Source organism: Antedon bifida, chromosome 11 (genome assembly GCF_963402885.1).
Source record: "Antedon bifida chromosome 11, ecAntBifi1.1, whole genome shotgun sequence".
NCBI lineage: Eukaryota > Metazoa > Echinodermata > Crinoidea > Comatulida > Antedonidae > Antedon > Antedon bifida.
The window spans coordinates 3,688,942-3,708,908 of NC_136236.1; the positions used below are offsets into that span (position 1 = coordinate 3,688,942).

General features: G+C 36.1%; 4 protein-coding genes across 6 annotated transcripts; all 4 read right to left on the reverse strand.

The window, feature by feature from the left end:
* Positions 1 to 4,549: 4,549 nt before the first annotated feature.
* LOC144856259 (low affinity immunoglobulin epsilon Fc receptor-like) lies at positions 4,550 to 6,346 on the reverse strand. Its single transcript, XM_078714206.1, has 4 exons — positions 6,275 to 6,346; positions 5,580 to 5,837; positions 5,250 to 5,387; positions 4,550 to 4,853 (listed from the first exon to the last, which is right to left on the reverse strand). The coding sequence occupies exons 1-4, from the start codon at positions 6,342 to 6,344 to the stop codon at positions 4,579 to 4,581; spliced, it is 741 nt and encodes a 246-aa protein (XP_078570332.1). The 5' UTR covers positions 6,345 to 6,346; the 3' UTR covers positions 4,550 to 4,578.
* Positions 6,347 to 7,468: 1,122 nt separating this feature from the next.
* Positions 7,469 to 13,360, reverse strand: LOC144855835 (C-type lectin lectoxin-Thr1-like). Of its 3 annotated transcripts, none has more exons than XM_078713780.1 (6): positions 11,749 to 11,875; positions 11,378 to 11,530; positions 9,911 to 10,053; positions 9,119 to 9,376; positions 8,740 to 8,892; positions 7,469 to 7,875 (listed from the first exon to the last, which is right to left on the reverse strand). In XM_078713780.1, exons 3-6 carry the CDS (start codon positions 9,993 to 9,995, stop codon positions 7,598 to 7,600), a joined length of 774 nt encoding a protein of 257 aa, XP_078569906.1. In that variant the 5' UTR covers positions 9,996 to 10,053; positions 11,378 to 11,530; positions 11,749 to 11,875; the 3' UTR covers positions 7,469 to 7,597. The 3 variants fall into 3 exon arrangements, 1 of the variants encoding a protein (XP_078569906.1); XR_013614868.1 differs by lacking the exons at positions 7,469 to 7,875; positions 8,740 to 8,892 and adding exons at positions 12,546 to 12,688; positions 13,057 to 13,360 and having other exon boundaries at positions 9,236 to 9,376; positions 11,754 to 12,011; XR_013614867.1 differs by lacking the exons at positions 7,469 to 7,875; positions 8,740 to 8,892 and adding exons at positions 12,546 to 12,688; positions 13,045 to 13,360 and having other exon boundaries at positions 9,236 to 9,376; positions 11,754 to 12,011.
* A 40-nt stretch (positions 13,361 to 13,400) lies between these two features.
* On the reverse strand, positions 13,401 to 15,702 carry LOC144855836 (low affinity immunoglobulin epsilon Fc receptor-like). The gene is made up of 4 exons (XM_078713781.1): positions 15,495 to 15,702; positions 14,918 to 15,175; positions 14,247 to 14,399; positions 13,401 to 14,012 (listed from the first exon to the last, which is right to left on the reverse strand). The coding sequence occupies exons 1-4, from the start codon at positions 15,574 to 15,576 to the stop codon at positions 13,741 to 13,743; spliced, it is 765 nt and encodes a 254-aa protein (XP_078569907.1). The 5' UTR covers positions 15,577 to 15,702; the 3' UTR covers positions 13,401 to 13,740.
* A 1,475-nt stretch (positions 15,703 to 17,177) lies between these two features.
* LOC144855833 (low affinity immunoglobulin epsilon Fc receptor-like) lies at positions 17,178 to 19,626 on the reverse strand. Its single transcript, XM_078713778.1, has 4 exons — positions 19,407 to 19,626; positions 18,897 to 19,178; positions 18,320 to 18,463; positions 17,178 to 17,509 (listed from the first exon to the last, which is right to left on the reverse strand). Exons 1-4 carry the CDS (start codon positions 19,483 to 19,485, stop codon positions 17,229 to 17,231), a joined length of 786 nt encoding a protein of 261 aa, XP_078569904.1. The 5' UTR covers positions 19,486 to 19,626; the 3' UTR covers positions 17,178 to 17,228.
* Positions 19,627 to 19,967: the final 341 nt, after the last annotated feature.

Consider the following 19,967-nt stretch of genomic DNA (forward strand, 5'->3'; position numbering starts at 1 on the left):
AGAACAACATTTAGTATTGTATACTTTTATTTCATCTATTATTTTTCAGTCGCAATATTCATCGGTCTATCACGTTTACAAAAATCCCAAGATAAAAAGAAATCTGTTTAATAGAACCATTGATTAGACTGTTACCGTTGAATAGTAAAGTAATATATTCAATTTAGTAAAGATTTTTATTTTTCATACATGAAAAATACTATTTAATGATCGGTAAATATTGCATACTATTGCACGCCATGTGACCCACACTTGTCCAATCAAATGACAGGAATTTATTTAGGTGTTATATAATAACATATCCAATACCATGTGATAAGAAATCACCTCCACCTCGAAATCAAACAACAAAAATGTTATACTGATTCTGAAGTATGCAATAAAGTTTACCAGAGTTACAATGAAAACACACACTCTAGATTTATATTACAATATGTATCAAATTTCTTGATTTTATAAACATACAAAATAACCTAGTAGCATAGCAATAGTAGCATAATCAATACCATGATGATACTTATACTGTATTAAAACTGATGATTTTATTGCTCATTATGCAACAACATGGAGGACACTAATGAGACTGCGACTGGCATCAACAAAGTTTCAACAATGTACTGGTATTTTATATACATTTACACTCCTATTATGTTACTAATTTTATTCAGCAACTTTATCGTTCTTTTCACGCTTTACCGAAGTTCAGCAGTAGCTAAGAAACCTGTTAATATTTTTGCCGGATCTTTTTAGCTGTTGTTGATTTTCTAACCGGATTGTTTGGCATTCCGTTCGCAGATACAAACCTACCTTGTTACGAATTGTATTTTGCACAAGAAATAACTTTGCTAGCCATGTCTTTGGTAAATATAGTGATCATGACAGGAGATCGGTTCTATGCCGTCCAGTTTCCGATTCGATATCGGGTGTGGATGATGGCAGGAAGAGCAGTTCGGATTAGTATTGTTGGTAATTTGATTGGTTTTATCACCGGTGTTCATTCAGTGTAACATTTGTAGCCGGAATAATAATGAACTTCAACCATTCGACATTGACATATAACTGCGAACAATTTGACAATCTCTATCCCATATATGGAGAATTCGTATTCTTTTATTTTAACACACTATCAATGGCATTTATCATACCAATGATGTTGATTATATATTTGTATATTTTTCGAATAGCAAGAAGACACATGAAGGAGAGCATTGCGTATTGGACAGAAGATTAACACTTTAGATCTGAAGGCTTCTAAGATGACTGCTATTATTATTAGTGTGTTTTCTTATATGCATTTCACCAAAAGCTGTATATCATGTACTAAGATCTATACTGTACAGCGATCAAACGTGGTCCGTCTGGTTTTGCAATCTTTCAGACGTACTTTTATTCTCAAATTCGATGATGAATCCGTTTATTTACAGTTTGGGAAATTCAAACTTAAGGAAAGAATACAAAAAGCCGATAAGTGCAATTATTTGCAGACATTAGCAACAAGAGATAAAAAAAACATAAGCATTGAAGATGTTTTATTGTTGACTTTGATTATTTGGGTGCCTTCAATTTGCATCAACGACCTATGACCTGTGGGACTTTATGTAAATTATGCATTACGATCAATTTTCCCAAGTCGTCCACTTTTAAATCGTTCAAAGTTTTGTTGCGACGACCGACCGCCATACCCCATAAAATATACAAATGCGCATGTCTGTGATTCCAATATCGTCACCTGCACATGACAATGACAATGACAAAAGTCCATATAACTATATATTTGGTTATCGCAGGATCACTTGAAAAACGAAAATTAAAGGACAAATTGGCCGAGAACCATATTTTAATAACGTATTAGGGATGTACATATGATTTCAGAACAATCGCGACATTTACGATATCGTCGCGCGCGCTCGCCGTACAGCCGTCAACGTAAATTGCTGTGACGTCACAAGTGCACGGCAAAATCTACCTCATGAGTTTTCACTGTTGTTAACATACAAGAGATAGGTACCGTCACTTCAATTGCTAATTTGACCTGTATTAGGCTTAAATTTGCCAAAATGTTTAGTCTGGTATTTTGAAGAAACACTTTTGAATATCCAGATAGGTAAAAAAAGAATAAACAAATTCAACATTTATATTTTTTACGATTTATTAAAAAAGTGTGTTTACAAGAAATGTTCACGCTTTGCGAGACTTTATTATTGATGACCCACGAGAGGTAGCTAGAAGTATGACGTATGTGATGACGCGATGTAATATATTCCACTCAAAACGTTCCTGTGCATGTTGGTGTAACACGCGACGGGTCGTGTCGGTGTGTGGTGGTGATTCTGCAGCCTATTGATATGCCTACTAGGGCGCCTATGCCTCCTAGGCCTAGGCTATCTCATAGACATAGGCCTATACTAGCTAGGTATCGAGTCGGTCTGATTATTTTGGCCGCCGTTTATAAAAGCCTAAATTCATGAACTTCTATAATTTACTCACCATCGTCTTTGAGTACAAAAAAGGGTTTAGGTCGGGGGGATTACTATAAAACAATCGTCTTTATTCACCGAACCGAAAATCACCGCGATCGTATTAAAAAAGTTTTTAGTGCGATATGGTTGAATGATTCCAGAGCATCATACGTCATGTTTTTTCTAGCTACTCTTTCGGGTCAATAGACAAGTATGCCAAAGCGCGAACATAATTGAAAATATATTAACATAATATTATTGGCGACCGGAGATAAGAGAGATTTTGGACACCCAATTAAATGTAAAATTCATAGCAAGAAGGGAGAAGTTGCCTATGTAGTTTTAGGCCTCTAGTTTCTCTGGCCTAACTAAACGTGCTAAAATGTCCCAAATGAAGGTTCCAGACGTTTGTGGTACGTCTCAACTGTTTCAAGCAACCTGAAGTCAATTATATATTAATTATTAAAGGATCGATGTGGACTTATATGATGGCATGGTAATATGAAATCAAATGTTATATATCAAATATCAATATTTAATGTCTAAACAAACAACACACGTCCCTGACAGGAAGATGCCCAATCGATATACAGTTATACACATTATTAGTTTATGCCAATACAGTGCAAATCGTCATTTTAGGAGAGAAGGGATCAACGAAAATGGACGAGTACTTAAACGAAACTATGACTGATAATAGCAAACAAGTTTCGCTAATTTCTTTCTATAATGTATACATCTACGCTCCTATTATTGTCCTAATTTTATTCAGCAACTTTATCGTTCTTTTCACGCTTTACCGAAGTTCAGCCGTAGCTAAGAAACCTGTTAATATTTTTGCCGGATCTTTAGCTGTTGTTGATTTTCTAACCGGATTGATCGGCGTTCCGTTTGCAGTCGTTGCATTCGTGAAACCAGGGTTGCCTTGTTTCCGCTTGTATTTTGCGGCAGGAATCACGACCCTAGCAATGTCATTTGCGAATTTAATGATCATGACAGGAGATCGCTTTTATGCCGTCCGGTTTCCGATCCGATATCGGGTGTGGATGACGACAGGGAGAGCAGTTCGGATCAGTATTGTTGGTAATTTCTTTGGTTTCATCACGGGTAGTATTTCATACAGTGTACCGTTTGTCGCCGGTATCATCACCAACTATACATCGATAAACTGCGAACAATTTGACAAGTTTTATCTCACATACGGACATACGATGTTCTTTTACTTTAACATACCAACACTGTTACTGAATATACCCATAATGTTAGTCGCATATTGGTACATTTTTCGAATAGCGAGACGACACATGAAGGAGAGAGCGTTACGTATTGGACAGAAGATCAACATATCGGACCTGAAGGCTTCTCGGATGACTGCAACGATTCTTATCGTGTTCCTTTTATGTATTACACCAAAGTCTATACATCTAATCGGATTGCTTATCAACCATACGTGGCCATTGTGGTTTATCAACATTTCAGACGTGTTTTTATTTTCAAATTCAATCATGAATCCGCTTATTTACAGCTTGCTAAATTCTAACTTGAGAAAGGAATACAAAAGGTCGATAAGTGAAATATTTTGCTCATGCGCCATCAGGAAAAATCACAGAAAATAAGGATTTTAGAAAATAATTTTACAAATTCTAAAAATTAAATAGGCTATCTATTAAGCCAGTAACATATATGTAATAAGTAACCGCTTTGGTCTGAGGCCCAAAATGTCTTTTTCCATTTGCTTTGAGTTAATTTTCTACCACGTGCGGTTGGTTAGTTTCGTTTCGGCGAGTATCAATTCGTTTGTAAAATATATACTTTGTTTTTGCGACCGAAAACCCAACATGTACAGTTAGTACCGCCTCGTCTATATAACTGTTCTGCTTCTTGCCGGCGTCTCTCTGTTCGACAGTCGGATCTAAAACATTCGTTTTAAAGAAGCAGTGGATTCACAAGTATTATCGTATCAGGCAGTGTTTTAAACAGATAGGCCTAATGAATGTTTTGTATTCGTTAATTGAGAGAAAGTTGCAGTCTATAGCAAAGTATTTTTTGGGAAATTTAAGCCCTTAAACAAATTTTTTCATTCAAATCATTTCAGAATCAAATCTATTGAATAACATACTTAAGTAACACGGAACATGTGACAATCAGTATGTCCAAATTTATACTGCGCATGCTCTCCTTCACTTCGAAGGAGGTCACATGTCAGGGTGCTTTTCGATGTGATCTGAACCTGGAACCCAGTGCAATTGACAGAAATGCAAAGATTAAAGCAATCAATGCGGCTACGAACAGACGTCGTACTTGTCAGTGTCAGGTTAGCTAATTCACTTTCCTTCAAGCAGGCTGGGCTACCACTGTCGCTGTAAACTCGCTTCGATGTGTAGATATCCTTCCCTAAAATAGATTCAATCAATAAAGCTCTAGTACTGTTTGAAGACATGGGTTCACTAATCTTCTTTAGAGGAAAAGTGGGAATGGAAAAGTTGAGGTAGAGGTGGAGTTGGGTTCAGACGAGGGTACAGAATTGAATATCTTTATTTAGACATTTACGGTACAAATATCAAATATTCAACATCAAAGCTTGGTTCCGACAGGACCCAACGCAAGGACGTAAGCACTGCGCAAGTAATTTGACCAATCACCAAGCGATGGAATATTCGAACTATCGCTTGCTACTGGTCAACTCGCTTGCGTTGCGTTAACGTCTTTGCGTATCGTCCCTAGTTTGAACCCAAGCGTTAGAATTGTGACAATATCTCGATAATATTGATGTTTCTAGGCCTCTAGTACCTCTTTCACAGATAGAGTTGACAAGCCGAATAGAACAGCTGAAATCCCTCCATGTTGTTCCAATCATCATGGCGCAATCTCCAGTATTAGGATCACTATCACCAGGATCATAATTGTCTGGCTCATTGGATATCCATTCTGTGGAATAAAAACGTCCAAAAGTAACGTCAATCCATTTCTTTATAAGCCAGTTAAATTGCAACAAAACTATCAAGTATTAAAACTATTTTGTTACAAAACTATTGTTATTAATACATTTCAATTAAATAATTTGTTTCATCTATTGCAACAATATATCGAAACCTCTACAACTAAAATAATATACCGTACTAGTAAAAGTATTATCCTCGGCTTCGGCGGTCCACTGCCAACCACCTTCAATGTCTATGTCGTTAAACCCAATCCACACATTGCAACTTCCGTTACACAGTTCAACTATAAACGTATTCTTTTGTTCGGTATCGATTGTTACTAAACTTGCCTGATTGGCGACGCAAGCTTCTAGAGAATCAAACCAGTTGAAAGTGTTCTCAAATAATCTGTAGCAGCTTCGACCAAAAGGATGCCACAGATCCTGGCAACCAGAGCCTGTTGGTTTCAAACATGTCAAAGGTTATAATAAATGTAGCTTGAAAGAAATACATTGCAACTGGTGGCGAATCCAGACGTTTCATGGGATGCTATAAACACACCCCCAAAATGTGGCCTACCGTTGGTAAAGTCATAATTCAATCACGACACAGCATTCGCCAAAAGCCTTTATTCATAATTCCGCAGCTCAGTAGCAACTATAGTTTTCAAAATGGTAGAACGTTCCACTTTCTTAAGGGTTGCGTCATGCTCTTTTCAGATGTACTCTGACTCAACAGCGATGTGTGTTTACTAGAAAGACCTGTGACAGTAATCTTGATAAAAAAAGACTTGTTCTACCTATGGTGTTCTATGGAGTATAGAACCTGGCCAAACACGTGCATTTCGACACCTTGCTTTTATACATTACTAACAGTAGGCCTTTAAATACTCACCGTTTGTGCTGATCGATACGAGAGAATTAACCAAAATATAGGTAATCACAATCGTGATCTTCATTTTCATCATCAGGAAGATTACCAACAGTGTAGCTGTAACATCAAAAACAAAATATAAAATAAATAAATTCCTTTTGGCAGCGTATTTTAAATGGAAATTATTTTACGGGCAAAACCAATCAATTTTAGAATGATGTTATTCATATTATTTATTCCCTCATTGGACCAAAAGAAAGATACCTAAAAAAAAAAATTTATTTTAAATGAGCAAAATTAAATGCTTATAATAAAAATAACATTTTAAATAAACTAGATTAATAAACCTATTTGGAGATATTTTTATATTTCAAAATCCATTAATCAATATACTTGTTGTTATCAATCTTGGGCTGAAAGAAAACATATCCACAATGAATAATTTATAAAAACATTTGAATATCCATAATTGGAAAACATACTTAGCGATAAATGTACTCTAGAAAAATAATATAGCTGTTCGACATAGTAATACTTTTTAAATAGTAGTGATGTACAATATGTACAATATATTCAAATGTATTAACATCCACCTTAACATCAAGGTATGGTTAACAACAACATTTACAAAAAAGAACAAAGATATAAAAGAAAAAGCAATAATGAAAGCATTCAATGAACATGTATGTTGCATAAAGGTCGCTCAGTATCAAGTGGAGGCCTGAATAGTCGAGCGCCTTTCAAACGCCGAACATACATACTTCATAACTGGCTTCGGATGATATCGGGATCATTTGCACCCATAATAAATATAAACTTATCATTTTGTGACATATTTTTGAAGTTTAGATTAAAATCTACGTAAATACAAATTATTAGACATACATACCTGGATATGGAGGTGTCAGGAGCGTGCAAGCCTTAAGCTGTCTAGAGTAGACTATCAAACTTTATGTGAAAACAAATTGTGATGTGCCCATATATGGTCATGATGACGTCATATCACTACCATATTTGGGCACATCATATTTGTTGTAACATAAAATTTATAGTGTAAAAGAGCTTTAAACAACGCGATTTGCTCCAAAACTCGCAACTCACGAATGAATCTGTTCTAATGTTCAATGTATATAGTTTTTGTTTAATACCACTGGTTTACGTATATCCTCAACATATAGTTTTATAACAGTGAAAAAAAAAACAATTTGAGTGAGCCGCCGCGTATTCGATCATTTCTGATATTATAATTCACTAATCCTACTTTAAACTATGGATTAATGAATAATCCATGTTCAAACTTAGTTGTTAAGCCAACAATGTAAAATGGTAAACACCTAAAATTTACTATATTATGATAAACATATCACAACTATTTTGTCCAAATGTATACTGCGCATGCTCTCCCTCACTCCATAGGACGTCACATGTCAGTGTGGTTTTCGATGCACTCCGAACCTGAAACACAGTGCAATGTTCGATTGAAATGCAAAGACGAAAGCAATCAACCCGACTACGAACAGTCGTCGAACTTCTCAGTGTCAGGTCAGCTAATTCACTTTCATTCAAGCAGGCTGGGCTACCGTTGCGTCCATAGACTCGTTTCGATGTACGCATATGCCTCTCTGAATACAATGTAAATTAATCATTAAAATATGACCTAAAAACGTAGGCCTATTATGACTAATGCTTGGTTCCCACTAGAGACGCAACACAAGGACGTAACGCAACGTAAGTGAATTGGCCAATCACAAGCGATAAATTATTCGAACTGTTGCTTGTCATTGGTCAATACGCTTGCGTTGCGTTTACGTCCTTGCGTTACGTCCTAGTGTATCAAGACATTGATCTTCCCACTAGAGACGCAACGCAAGGACATAAGCGTAACGTAAGTGATGGATAAAGCTTGATTCCCACTAGAGACGCAACGCAAGGACATAAGCGTAACGTAAGTGTTTTGGATGTATTACCGTCGCTTTTTGTCATTTGTCAACTCGCTTGTGTTGCGACTGCAAATTCCGCTTTAATTTAATAGTGTTTAAAAATGTGTGTATAACACTCAAATGCACAGCACATTGATGCCAAAATCCTGTGTTGTTAATTTTCAATCATGTTGAGATAAGTTTCTAATTTGTTTCTCTACGTTTAAAAAAGGACGGATTTCTTGTTTGAAATGTTCCGAATAAGAAAGCTAGGTCCCATTTAGACCCAACGCAGTTACGTAAGTCACAACGCAATGACGTAAGCCGCAACGCAGTGACGTAATCGGCAACACATGGACGTAGGCCGCAACGCAATGACGTAAGCCGCAACGCAATGATGTAAGCCGCAAGGACTACTTTAGTCGCAAAGCAATGACGTACGGTACCGTAAGCCGCAACATAATGACGTAAGGCACAACGCAAGCGAATTGACCAATCAAGATAGTTCTAAACAATCAAACTAATTTCAAACTCGTAGAGACGTAAACAGTATTTCTGTATGTATACCTTTCTCACAAATATAGCTGTTAAATCGAGCCAAGCAGTTACGATCCAACCATACTGTTCCATACGATCCAATTACGCTGACGCAATCTCCAGAGTACGTATACGGTACACTCACGCCCCCATCCCAGTCGTTTGGCTCGCCGGGGTGCCACGCTGTGAAGAATTAATAAGATCAAGCTAAAAAAAAAACATTTCATTAATTGATATAACGTGACCTCTGACCTAACACTTGCCTTAGGTAGGCAATTTACAAAATACAAAAATAAATAGCTTATGCGCATGTGTAGACACACTTCTTCTTCCCTGAATGAGACGCGCTGCTCCAACTTTATTAACATTATTTTTCAAACATGAGTATAAATTAAATAATATACCGTACGAGTAAAATTTATATCCTCTGCTCCAGATGTCCACTGCCAAACACCTTCAACGTCTACGTCGTTTAACCCAATCCAGGCGTCACAAGTACCGTCGCACATTTCGAATATTAACGTATGTTTTTCTTCTGTATTTACAGTCGCTAAACTTGCCAGGTTGTCTTTGCAAGCTTCACGAGAATCAAACCAGTTGAGAGTGTTCTCAAATAATCTGTAGCAGGTTCGGCCAAGAGATGGCCACAAATCCGGACAAACAGCACCTGTGATATGATAAAACACTTCTAAAAATCTGGTTATAAGTTTTAAATAAATATTCGAAATTCGTAAATGTCATCTTTTTAAATTAGGCCTAAAGAGCTATTGCATAATAATTGATCATGTAATATTTCAATGAAATGACCCAACGATTTAAGGAGGAATGGTTGAAAAATATTGAGAACATAAATTGAAAGGAAAGTATGAATTAAATGAACGCATACAAAACGTTGAGTTAACTAATCATCATTCATTATAACGAATAATGAATGTTTATAGGTGCAATGGCGAAAATAATTTCATGAAAGATGAAGGCTATAAAAGACTTTTAATCTTTTGATGTGATATTTTAATTTATTTTCCAGTCATACAAACATCTTACTTAAAAAAACACCACACTTTGCTCTATCTATAACGTTGATTCTATGTTATAGGGCCGGAATCGATTAGGCCTATAGTACAGGTATTTTAAATTTTACTAGACATTTCCTATGATAATGAAAGGTGAATAAATTGACAGGTTTTCGTCTCATACTCACTGTTTGTGCTGCTTGATACAAGAGAAGTGACAAGCGTAAAAATAACCAAAAACGTAAAAGTAAACGTTATTATCAGGATCTTCATTTTGGTGACTCAGGAACACTTTTGTTAGTTTTACTAACTAACATTAACGACAGACTACCTGTACAAAATGTGGAGAAAAATTCATATTTTGACGTTTTACTCAAAACCAATTATTATTCTTTTCCATTATCTCGTTGGACCAAAAGAAATAGATCTATAATGAGCAAAAAAGAAAGTGTTATAAGTATAATTAATAAACCTATTTGGAGATATTTTTATATTTCAAAATCCATTAATCAATATACTTGTTGTTATCAATCTTGGGCTGAAAGAAAACATATCCACAATGAATAATTTATAAAAACATTTGAATATATATCCATAATTGGAAAACATACTTAGCGATAAATGTACTCTAGAAAAATAATATAGCTGTTCGACATAGTAATACTTTTTAAATAGTAGTGATGTACAATATGTACAATATATTCAAATTTATTAACATCCACCTTAACATCAAGGTATGGTTAACAACAACATTTACAAAAAAGAACAAAGATATAAAAGAAAAAGCAATAATAAAATCATTCAATGAACATGTATGTTGCATAAAGGTCGCTCAGTATCAAGTGGAGGCCTGAATAGTCGAGCGCCTTTCAAACGCCGAACATACATACTTCATAACTGGCTTCGGATGATATCGGGATCATTTGCACCCATAATAAATATAAACTTATCATTTTGTGACATATTTTTGAAGTTTAGATTAAAATCTACGTAAATACAAATTATTAGACATACATACCTGGATATGCAGGTGTCAGGAGCGTGCAAGCCTTAAGCTGTCTAGAGTAGACTATCAAACTTTATGTGAAACAAATTGTGATGTGCCCATATATGGTCATGATGACGTCATATCACTACCATATTTGGGCACATCATATTTGTTGTAACATAAAATTTAATAGTGTAAAAGAGTTTTAAACAACGCGATTTGCTCCAAAACTCGCAACTCACGAATGAATCTGTTCTAATGTTAAATTTATACAGTTTTTGTTTAATACCACTGGTTTACGTATATCCTCAACATAATAGTTTTATAACAGTGTAAAAAAAAACAATTTGAGTGAGCCGCCGCGTATTCGATCATTTCTGATATTATAATTCACTAATCCTACTTTAAACTATGGATTAATGAATAATCCATGATCAAACTTAGTTGTTAAGCCAACAATGTAAAATGGTAAACACTTAAAATTTACTATATTATGATAAACATATCACAACTATTTTGTCCAAATGTATACTACGCATGCTCTTCCGTAAGCCGCAACATAATGACGTAAGGCACAACGCAAGCGAATTGACCAATCAAGATAGTTCTAAACAATCAAACTAATTTCAAACTCGTAGAGACGTAAACAGTATTTCTGTATGTATACCTTTCTCACAAATATAGCTGTTAAATCGAGCCAAGCAGTTACGATCCAACCATACTGTTCCATACGATCCAATTACGCTGACGCAATCTCCAGAGTACGTATACGGTACACTCACGCCCCCATCCCAGTCGTTTGGCTCGCCGGGGTGCCACGCTGTGAAGAATAAATAAGATCAAGCTAAAAAAAAACCATTTCATTAATTGATATAACGTGACCTCTGACCTAACACTTGCTTTAGGTAGGCAATTCACATAAGTACAAAAATAAATAGCTTATGCGCATGTGTAGACACACTTCTTCTTCCCTGAGAAGCGCTGCTCCAACTTTATTAACATTATTTTTCAAACATGAGTATAAATTAAATAATATACCGTACGAGTAAAATTGATATCCTCTGCTCCAGATGTCCACTGCCAAACACCTTCAACGTCTACGTCGTTTAACCCAATCCAGGCGTCACAAGTACCGTCGCACATTTCGAATATTAACGTATGTTTTTCTTCTGTATTTACAGTCGCTAAACTTGCCAGGTTGTCTTTGCATGCTTCACGAGAATCAAACCAGTTGAGAGTGTTCTCAAATAATCTGTAGCAGGTTCGGCCAAGAGATGGCCACAAATCCGGACAAACAGCACCTGTGATATGATAAAACACTTGTTTTAATCTGGTTATAAGTTTAAAATAAATATTCGAAATTCGTAAATGTCATCTTTTTAAATTAGGCCTAAAGAGCTATTGCATAATAATTGATCATGTAATATTTCAATGAAATGACCCAACGATTTAAGGAGGAATGGTTGAAAAATATTGAGAACATAAATTGAAAGGAAAGTATGAATTAAATGAACGCATACAAAACGTTGAGTTAACTAATCATCATTCATTATAACGAATAATGAATGTTTATAGGTGCAATGGCGAAAATAATTTCATGAAAGATGAAGGCTATAAAAGACTTTTAATCTTTTGATGTGATATTTTAATTTATTTTCCAGTCATACAAACATTTTACTTAAAAAAACACCACACTTTGCTCTATCTATAATGTTGATTCTATGTTATAGGGCCGGAATCGATAAGGCCTATAGTACAGGTATTTTAAATTTTACTAAAAATTTCCTATGATAATGAAAGGTGAATAAATTGACAGGTTTTTGTCTCATACTCACTGTTTGTGCTGCTTGATGCAAGAGAAGTGACAAACGTAAAAATAACCAAAAACGTAAAAGTAAACGTTATTATCAGGATCTTCATTTTGGTGACTCAGGAACACTTTTGTTAGTTTTACTAACTAACATTAACGACAGACTACCTACAAAATGTGGAGAAAAATTCATATTTTGACGTTTTACTCAAAACCAATTATTATTCTTTTCCATTATCTCGTTGGACCAAAAGAAATAGATCTATAATGAGCAAAAAAGAAACTGAAAAAAATCGAAATAATATAAATGACTAAGCGAATTTCTATATATTTTACAATGAATTAATCAATATAAATGACTAAGCGAATTTCTATATACTTTACAATGAATTAATCAATATAATTGATATACTTGTTATCCAAATGTCATTGTTTGGCTGAAAGATATCCGCAATAATGGATAATGTATGAAACATTTGAATACCAAATAAACGAATCTTAAATGTAATAAGTCGTGCACTTACATTTAGACATACCTGGATAGGAAGGTGGCTTGCATCTAAGAACGTAGAGCCTTTAAAGAATTTACACCTGTTGTATGCTCCAGAATGAAAGTTATGCCACCTCACTTTAGGTAGGCCTATAAGTGAGTGATGCCTAAAGGCCAATTTACACAGACGAACGGTAACGGTAATATATAATCTGTTATTCCTTATGATCATTTATAGGCCTACACAACGAGGAGAGGACGGGCGGTTTCCGCTCAGGATAGAGATACAGATTCTACGTGGTGAAAAGCTACACGGTTTTCCGCTTACCGTTACCGCTCGTTCGTCTGTGTAAATTTGCCTCTCCTTCTGATTGAACGAATGATGACGTAACAAACCTACTAATATACTAATCTCGCGACGCATCTCGCAGTCTTCGTGCGCGCATTGCAAGTGTCTACGTAAGTATGCATGCTAGTTTTCAACGCTTTTTGTCAAAGGCATTTAATTAAAAAAAGAATCTCCAGTGGTCATTTTATTTACATCATTGCCACACAGTATATTAATCAGACCAGAACAACGCCGCGTCTTCCTCAGAGCATCAACGTAATTTTGTACCTCGGCATGTTCTGTATATTAACGTATAAACACACGTTTAAAACTAGGCCCTACTTCTAACTTACATGCCTGCATTACTATTAAGTCTCCAATGTAATTTATACCTAAATATTACTATATTATGATACTCGTATGACAAGCATCAGATTCATACTGCGCATGCTCTCCTTCACTTTGGAGTACGTCACATGTCAGTGTGTTTTTCGATGCACTCCGAACCTGAAACACAGTGCAATGTTCGATTGAAATGCAAAGACGAAAGCAATCAACCCGACTACGAACAGTCGTCGAACTTCTTAGCGTCAGGTCAGCTAATTCACTTTCCTTCAAGCAGGCTGGGCTACCATTGCGTCCATATACTTGTTTCGATGTACGCATATGCTTCTCTGAATATAAATTAAAATGAATCAATATGAAACAAAACAGGCCTATAATAAATATTGTTTCTCACTGTGGAGATGCAACACAAGGGCATAGACGCAACGCAAGCGAGCTAACCAATGAGATGCGACACTTAATAATTCATCGCTTGTGATTGGTCGTTGTGTTGCGTTCTCTAGTGGAAACACTCATTTCAAACATTACAAGGCCTAAATAATACAAGATAGTTATTTCTCTACCTTTTTCACAAATAAATTGGTCAAATCGAGCCTTACAGTTCCGATCCGCCCATAATGTTCCAAATTTGGCCATGGCGCTGGCGCAATCCCCAGAGTTCTGATTTGCTTCATCGACGCTACTATCACCGTCGTTTGGTTCATTGTCCTTCCACTCTGTGAACAAATGTAAATAGTATAAACAATTTCAACAACATTAAATGAATTGGTTTAACACAGTAAGCAACACAAATGAAGAATGTTAGTTTATGTCTAAATAAACATAAATGATCATTTTAAATATCAAAGTTAAGAAAGAAAAACACAAGTACCGCATTAAAAACAAATCAGCAAATGTATTTGAAAGATGGTGATATTCATATTCATTTATTTTCCAGATAAGAAATATAATAATACAAAAAAAAAAGAAAAAGATTACATAAAACAAGCAAGGCAGTTGGCAAAGGAAAAGAACAGGACACTATCCTGGCGGATTGTCAAAAAGCAAAGAATATCGCTGTAGAAGACTCTCCTGATAGTACTGGTTGGGCAAAATTACAGTAACGAGGTTAAACATTTAACAATCTAGTTACATCCGGTGATCTTGAACTCTGACCTAAACCCTTGCTTGTAGACTGTTGTAATTGCTCCAACCTGTTCCACGAAATTATAAATATCAAAATAATATACCGTACTACTAAAACCGTTAATCTCAGCTCCAGATGCCCACTTCCAAACACCTTCAACGTCTATGTCGTTGAACCCAATCCATGCCTTGCAGTTACCGCTACACATTTCAACTATAAACGTCTGTTTTTCTTCTGTATTCACAGTCGCTAAACTTCCCAGATAGCCTTTGCATACTTCAAGAGAATCAAACCAGTTAAAAGTGTTCTCAAATAATCTGTAGCATTTACGACCAAAAGGATGCCACAAATCTGGACAAACAGCACCTGTGATAGCATGAAATATTTTATTTGTTGTTTTTTTTTATTTAATAAAATACTGGTTGCTTGAAATAAACGTTCGTAGACCTTATCTAGATTTTGTTTTAAATAAAATTCCACTTGTTCATGTTCCGGTTCAGTTACACCAAATAACTAAAGGGAGATTTCAAGTGCCTTATTCGAGTGGTTTGATTAAAACATTTTTAATTTTTTTTACAAAAGTCTTGTAAAATAGGCCTACTGGTACTGTTTTTAAATAATTATTCGCAATTTCAGTTACCGAGAACACTTGATTTTTTAGATGGTCTTAACGTAGGCTACTCACCGTTTGTGCTGCTGCTCGATACAAGAGAAGTAACAAACGTAAAAATAATCGCAAACGTAAACGTTATTATTATGATATTCATTCTGATGATTCAGGAACAGTTACCAACAATAACGACGACAGTGTGCTGTAACTTTAAAAATCTGACTAAATATATATTACGTAAAAACGTATTTTGACTTTGCAGTGAAATCCAATAATCAATATTTTTGACTGGTACTTGCGTCCTCGAATTTCAAATAAAAATGACACATAACGGAAATAATACCCAAGGCAAACTATTGTACATTCGATTAAAAGGCCTAATCAATAAAACTGAAGACAATCATATTTTGAAATACAAGATAACTACTTTAACTGACTGTGTTTGGAATTGCAGTACGTGTACATAATTACACTATAAAACATTGACTACATACCCGTTAATGTACTACTAATAAATCGAATTCTTCACAATTTTTTTTGCGTTGCGTCCTAAAGCTTGGTTCCCACTGGCGACGCAACGTAACGCAACCTACGCAACGTAAGAAAATGCCCTTCCGATAACTGTGTTTGCCCCCGCCTGCGTGAAATCACAACCTGCGATGTTTGCAGCACTATTGCGTCGTAGGTTCCCACTTGTGATTACGAAATACAGCACTTGGCGTCGATACGTCGCTGCGTTGCGTGCTAGTAAGAACCACGCCTAAAGCGTGGTTCCCACTAGCGACGCAACGCAAGGACGTAACGCAACGCAAGTAAATTGACCAATCACAAGCGATGGCTTATTCGCTTGTGATTGCTAACTGTCTATAACTTCGCTTGTCATTGGTTAAAACGCTTGCGTTGCGTTTACGTCCTTGCGTTACGTTCTAGTGGGAACCAAGCTTCTGTGAGAACCACGCTTTACGGAAATTGCCTATGATACTGGACATAGACACTTACAGAGCTGGGAATCAAGCTTGGTTCCCACTAGCGACGCAACGTAACGCGATCTACGCAACGAAAAGAACGAAAATGCCCTTCCGATAATTGTGTTTGCTCCCGCCTGCGTGGAATCAAACCTGCGATATAATATTTCCAGCACTGATGCGTCGTCGGTTCCCACTTGTGATTGCGAAATACAGCACTTTGCGTCAATACGTCGTAGCGTTGCGTTGCGTCTCTTAGTGGGAACGACGCTTTAAAAAGGTAAGTCTTACGTAAGCGCATTTAATCGAACAAACCCACAACAAATGACATCTAGTGTTCAATTTTTATTTCTATATTTTTTTATATCTATTGTTTAAACATTTATATCTTTTCTATTTTAAGTTAATGCTTTCCAATAAGTCAGTCTGGTTGTAAACATTTAAGACACTCAAAAAGAACTAGGCAGATTTTCGGAAATAGGGACACAAATGCTGCTTACAATTAATTAGTTCAAAAGATAAATATAACTTTGCTTTTTTTTAACGGTAATTAGAGCTGGTATATAGCATTCTAGCGACGTGCAAACATATTCGTGTTAGACGCGATTCAACTGCGGTGCTTATGTTCGTGTTTAAAACTATCAATTGGTATCACAGAGGATCGAATTTTAAATCTTCTTGCAATATTTCGTTACTGGTGCATGCCTTACAATGATTAGTACCGTGCCCAATATATTTAGTTGTACGTCACAACACAAAAGACGAGTGAGTCGCATCATTTCAGGACCCATTTACGAAAACACATTAAGAACCCTCTTCAAACTTATAGGCCTATGGTTTAAATTTAAATGTTTATGATAAACATATCACAACCATCGTGTCCAGAATCATACTGCGCATGCTTTGCTTCACTCAGGAGGACGTCACATGTCAGTGCGTTTTTCGAATCACTCCGAACCTGAAACACAGTGCAATGTTCGATTGAAATGCAAAGACGAAAGCAATCAACCCGACTACGAACAGTCGTCGAACTTCTCAGTGTCAGGTCAGCTAATTCAGTTTCCTTCAAGCAGGCTGGGCTACCGTTGCGTCCATAGACTCGTTTCAATATGTACATATTTCTCTCTGAATATAATTTAAATCAATCATTAAAATAGTAGGAACAAAAAATGAATATAGACCTACTAAGACTAAAAGTTGGCACGCTAGTATACTAGGCCTTCTTGTGTCGTGGGCTAAGTAAAATAAACGGTTTGCAAAACCAATGAACGGTAATGTGTTTTGTGTCTAAATATCACAGTTCTTTCAGCACCGTAAATCTCATATCGCCTAGAATTAAGGAACGCCGTTTACGCAACATTTTAAGACGCAATACGTGAATGAAATGCATCGATGATACGAATTTCACCGAAACAAAATTCGTATTATCATTTGCATTTCATTCACATCAAAGCAAAATGTTTATCAATCATAGCATTCATTCACATCGAAACAAGTTTGTATCACCGTCATCATCATCGGAATGTTTCGTAAACGGCGTTCCATATTACCAGGCCCGTAGCCAGAATGCATCATAGGGAGGTTTTCGTGACACCAATTATTTTGCGAGCGCAGGGAGCAACTGCAGGCTGGGGCCAGGGGGCCACCAAGGGCCCCCGGTCGGCTCCTGGAAGCTTTGGCTCTCAGAGCAATTTCGGTTGTCCAATCAGCTTACAGAGACATTTTTTACCTACTAAAATCTGAGTTATGCAGAGAAATTATATATTACACTACAGTATCCTATAATTGACATAAATTGCACGATTGTGGGGCCTTTATTTTTCAAGGGGGGTTCAGTGGTAAAGGGGGTTCGCGCAAAAGTTCGCCCGAACCCCCCCAAAAAAAACCTGGCTACGGGCCTGATTACTTTTAATTACATGTAAAGTAGTTTTGTACCTTTTTCACAAATATACTCGTTCAATTGAGCAAAACAGTTACGATCTGACCATCCTCTTCGAAACATCGCGGCACAATCTCCATGGTTCGTATATGGTTCACTCACGGTACCATCACGATCGTTTGGCTCACTGGGACCCCACACTGTGAATAAATAGTTTTTACTAAAACAATGATTTGTCGTATTCGAATTGGAACTTTCGTTGTCAACATTTTTGTTAAGTACTTTTTGTATTCTTTCATTTGTGCTCATCAAAAAAGTCATTCGAATAGAAAACGTTGACAACGCAAGCTTTTTGGTTAAGAACAATCTCAACGCTCAAAATACTCGGTTAAATAAGTAATAAGTAAAAGTCAACTCAATTGAATACAACAATTGATTGTGCGACCTTTGACCTTTAACCCTTCACATTGATCGTGTCTCCGGATTTCGTCTCCGGATTTCGTCTCGGACACCGGAGTTCAACCTCAACTCAAGTGTGAAACATCTACGAAGTGTCTCCGGAGTTTTGGTAGTTAATGTGAAAGGGGTAGGCCTATTCCTTCAACATGCATTAACATTATCTAAAATTCTTACTATTAAAACCGTCATTCTTGGCGCCGGATGCCCACTGCCAAACATCCTCAACGTCTATGTCGTTGAATCCAATCCACCGCTCACAAGGACCACTACTACTATTGCTGCTGCTGCTGCAGTATTTCTCAACTATGAACTTGTGTTTTTCTTCTGTATTCACAGTCGCTAAACTTGCCAAGTTGTCTTTGCATACTTCAAGAGAATCAAACCAGTTGAGAGGGTTCTCAAATAATCTGTAGCATTTGCGACCAAAAGGATGCCACAGATCCGGACAAACACCACCTGTGATAGAATGAAATAGGTGGTGGTTAATAAAAGAGAATCTCTGGATTTCGTTTCTATAATCCTACTTGTTCCAGTTAAGTTACACCAAATAACTAACTTATAAATAACTTATTCAGATGGTGTAATGGAAGAATTGGACCTAGATATCCGAGATGTAATTAATACAAAAGAAATTTGGTTTTGCAACGCAAACACCGAGCGTCAACTACAAGAGAACGTACTCACCGTCTGTGCTGCTCGATACAAGAGAAGTAACAAGCGTAAAAATAATCATAGACGTAATCGTTATTATCATGATCTTCATTTTGATGATTCAGGAACAGTTTTACCGACTATAACGACAATGTTTCGTTTTGAAAACGAACTGTGAAAATAAATCCAGTTACTAGTCGTATTTTTAATGGAAATATTTTTACTCTTTAAAACTGCATAATTAATATTTTATTTGTATTATCATCCAAATTTCTTATCTGTTTACTCAGGTCGAGACAAAAGTTACCAACATTAAATAATTCATAACACATTTTATATACCCATAACTGACATAATACGTGATTCGAATACAAATTATAAGATAAAAAATGTATTTTTTATGATTGACGTAGGCCTAGCCTATGCGTACACAAATTACAAATTATTAGACGAAACTGTTTTGACACAAACACTTCCAATTCTAATAATAATTTATGAACTCTATCTTATCAAATATTAAGGTAATTTGTTGGGGTGGGTCTGATTTTTATTCTGTTCTTCTTTTGGAGATAATAAATATGTCTTAATGGAAAA

Coding starts and splice junctions, on each gene's coding strand:
- LOC144855835 (XM_078713780.1), bottom strand. CDS start 9,995: ATGAAGATCCTGATAATAACGTTTACTTTTACGTTTTTGGTTATTTTT. Junction 9,377..9,910: donor TGTATCAAGCAGCACAAACA/GTGAGTATGAGA, acceptor ATCATATCACAG/GTGCTGTTTGTCCGGATTTG. Junction 8,893..9,118: donor AGAGGATATAAATTTTACTC/GTACGGTATATT, acceptor AATTCTTCACAG/CGTGGCACCCCGGCGAGCCA.
- LOC144855836 (XM_078713781.1), bottom strand. CDS start 15,576: ATGAATATCATAATAATAACGTTTACGTTTGCGATTATTTTTACGTTT. Junction 15,176..15,494: donor ATCGAGCAGCAGCACAAACG/GTGAGTAGCCTA, acceptor ATGCTATCACAG/GTGCTGTTTGTCCAGATTTG. Junction 14,013..14,246: donor CCAATTTATTTGTGAAAAAG/GTAGAGAAATAA, acceptor ATTTATATTCAG/AGAAGCATATGCGTACATCG.
- LOC144856259 (XM_078714206.1), bottom strand. CDS start 6,344: ATGAAAATGAAGATCACGATTGTGATTACCTATATTTTGGTTAATTCT. Junction 5,838..6,274: donor CGTATCGATCAGCACAAACG/GTGAGTATTTAA, acceptor TGAAACCAACAG/GCTCTGGTTGCCAGGATCTG. Junction 5,388..5,579: donor CGAGGATAATACTTTTACTA/GTACGGTATATT, acceptor TTTATTCCACAG/AATGGATATCCAATGAGCCA.
- LOC144855833 (XM_078713778.1), bottom strand. CDS start 19,485: ATGAAGATCATGATAATAACGATTACGTCTATGATTATTTTTACGCTT. Junction 18,464..18,896: donor CAAGAATGACGGTTTTAATA/GTAAGAATTTTA, acceptor ATTTATTCACAG/TGTGGGGTCCCAGTGAGCCA. Junction 17,510..18,319: donor CGAGTATATTTGTGAAAAAG/GTACAAAACTAC, acceptor AATTATATTCAG/AGAGAAATATGTACATATTG.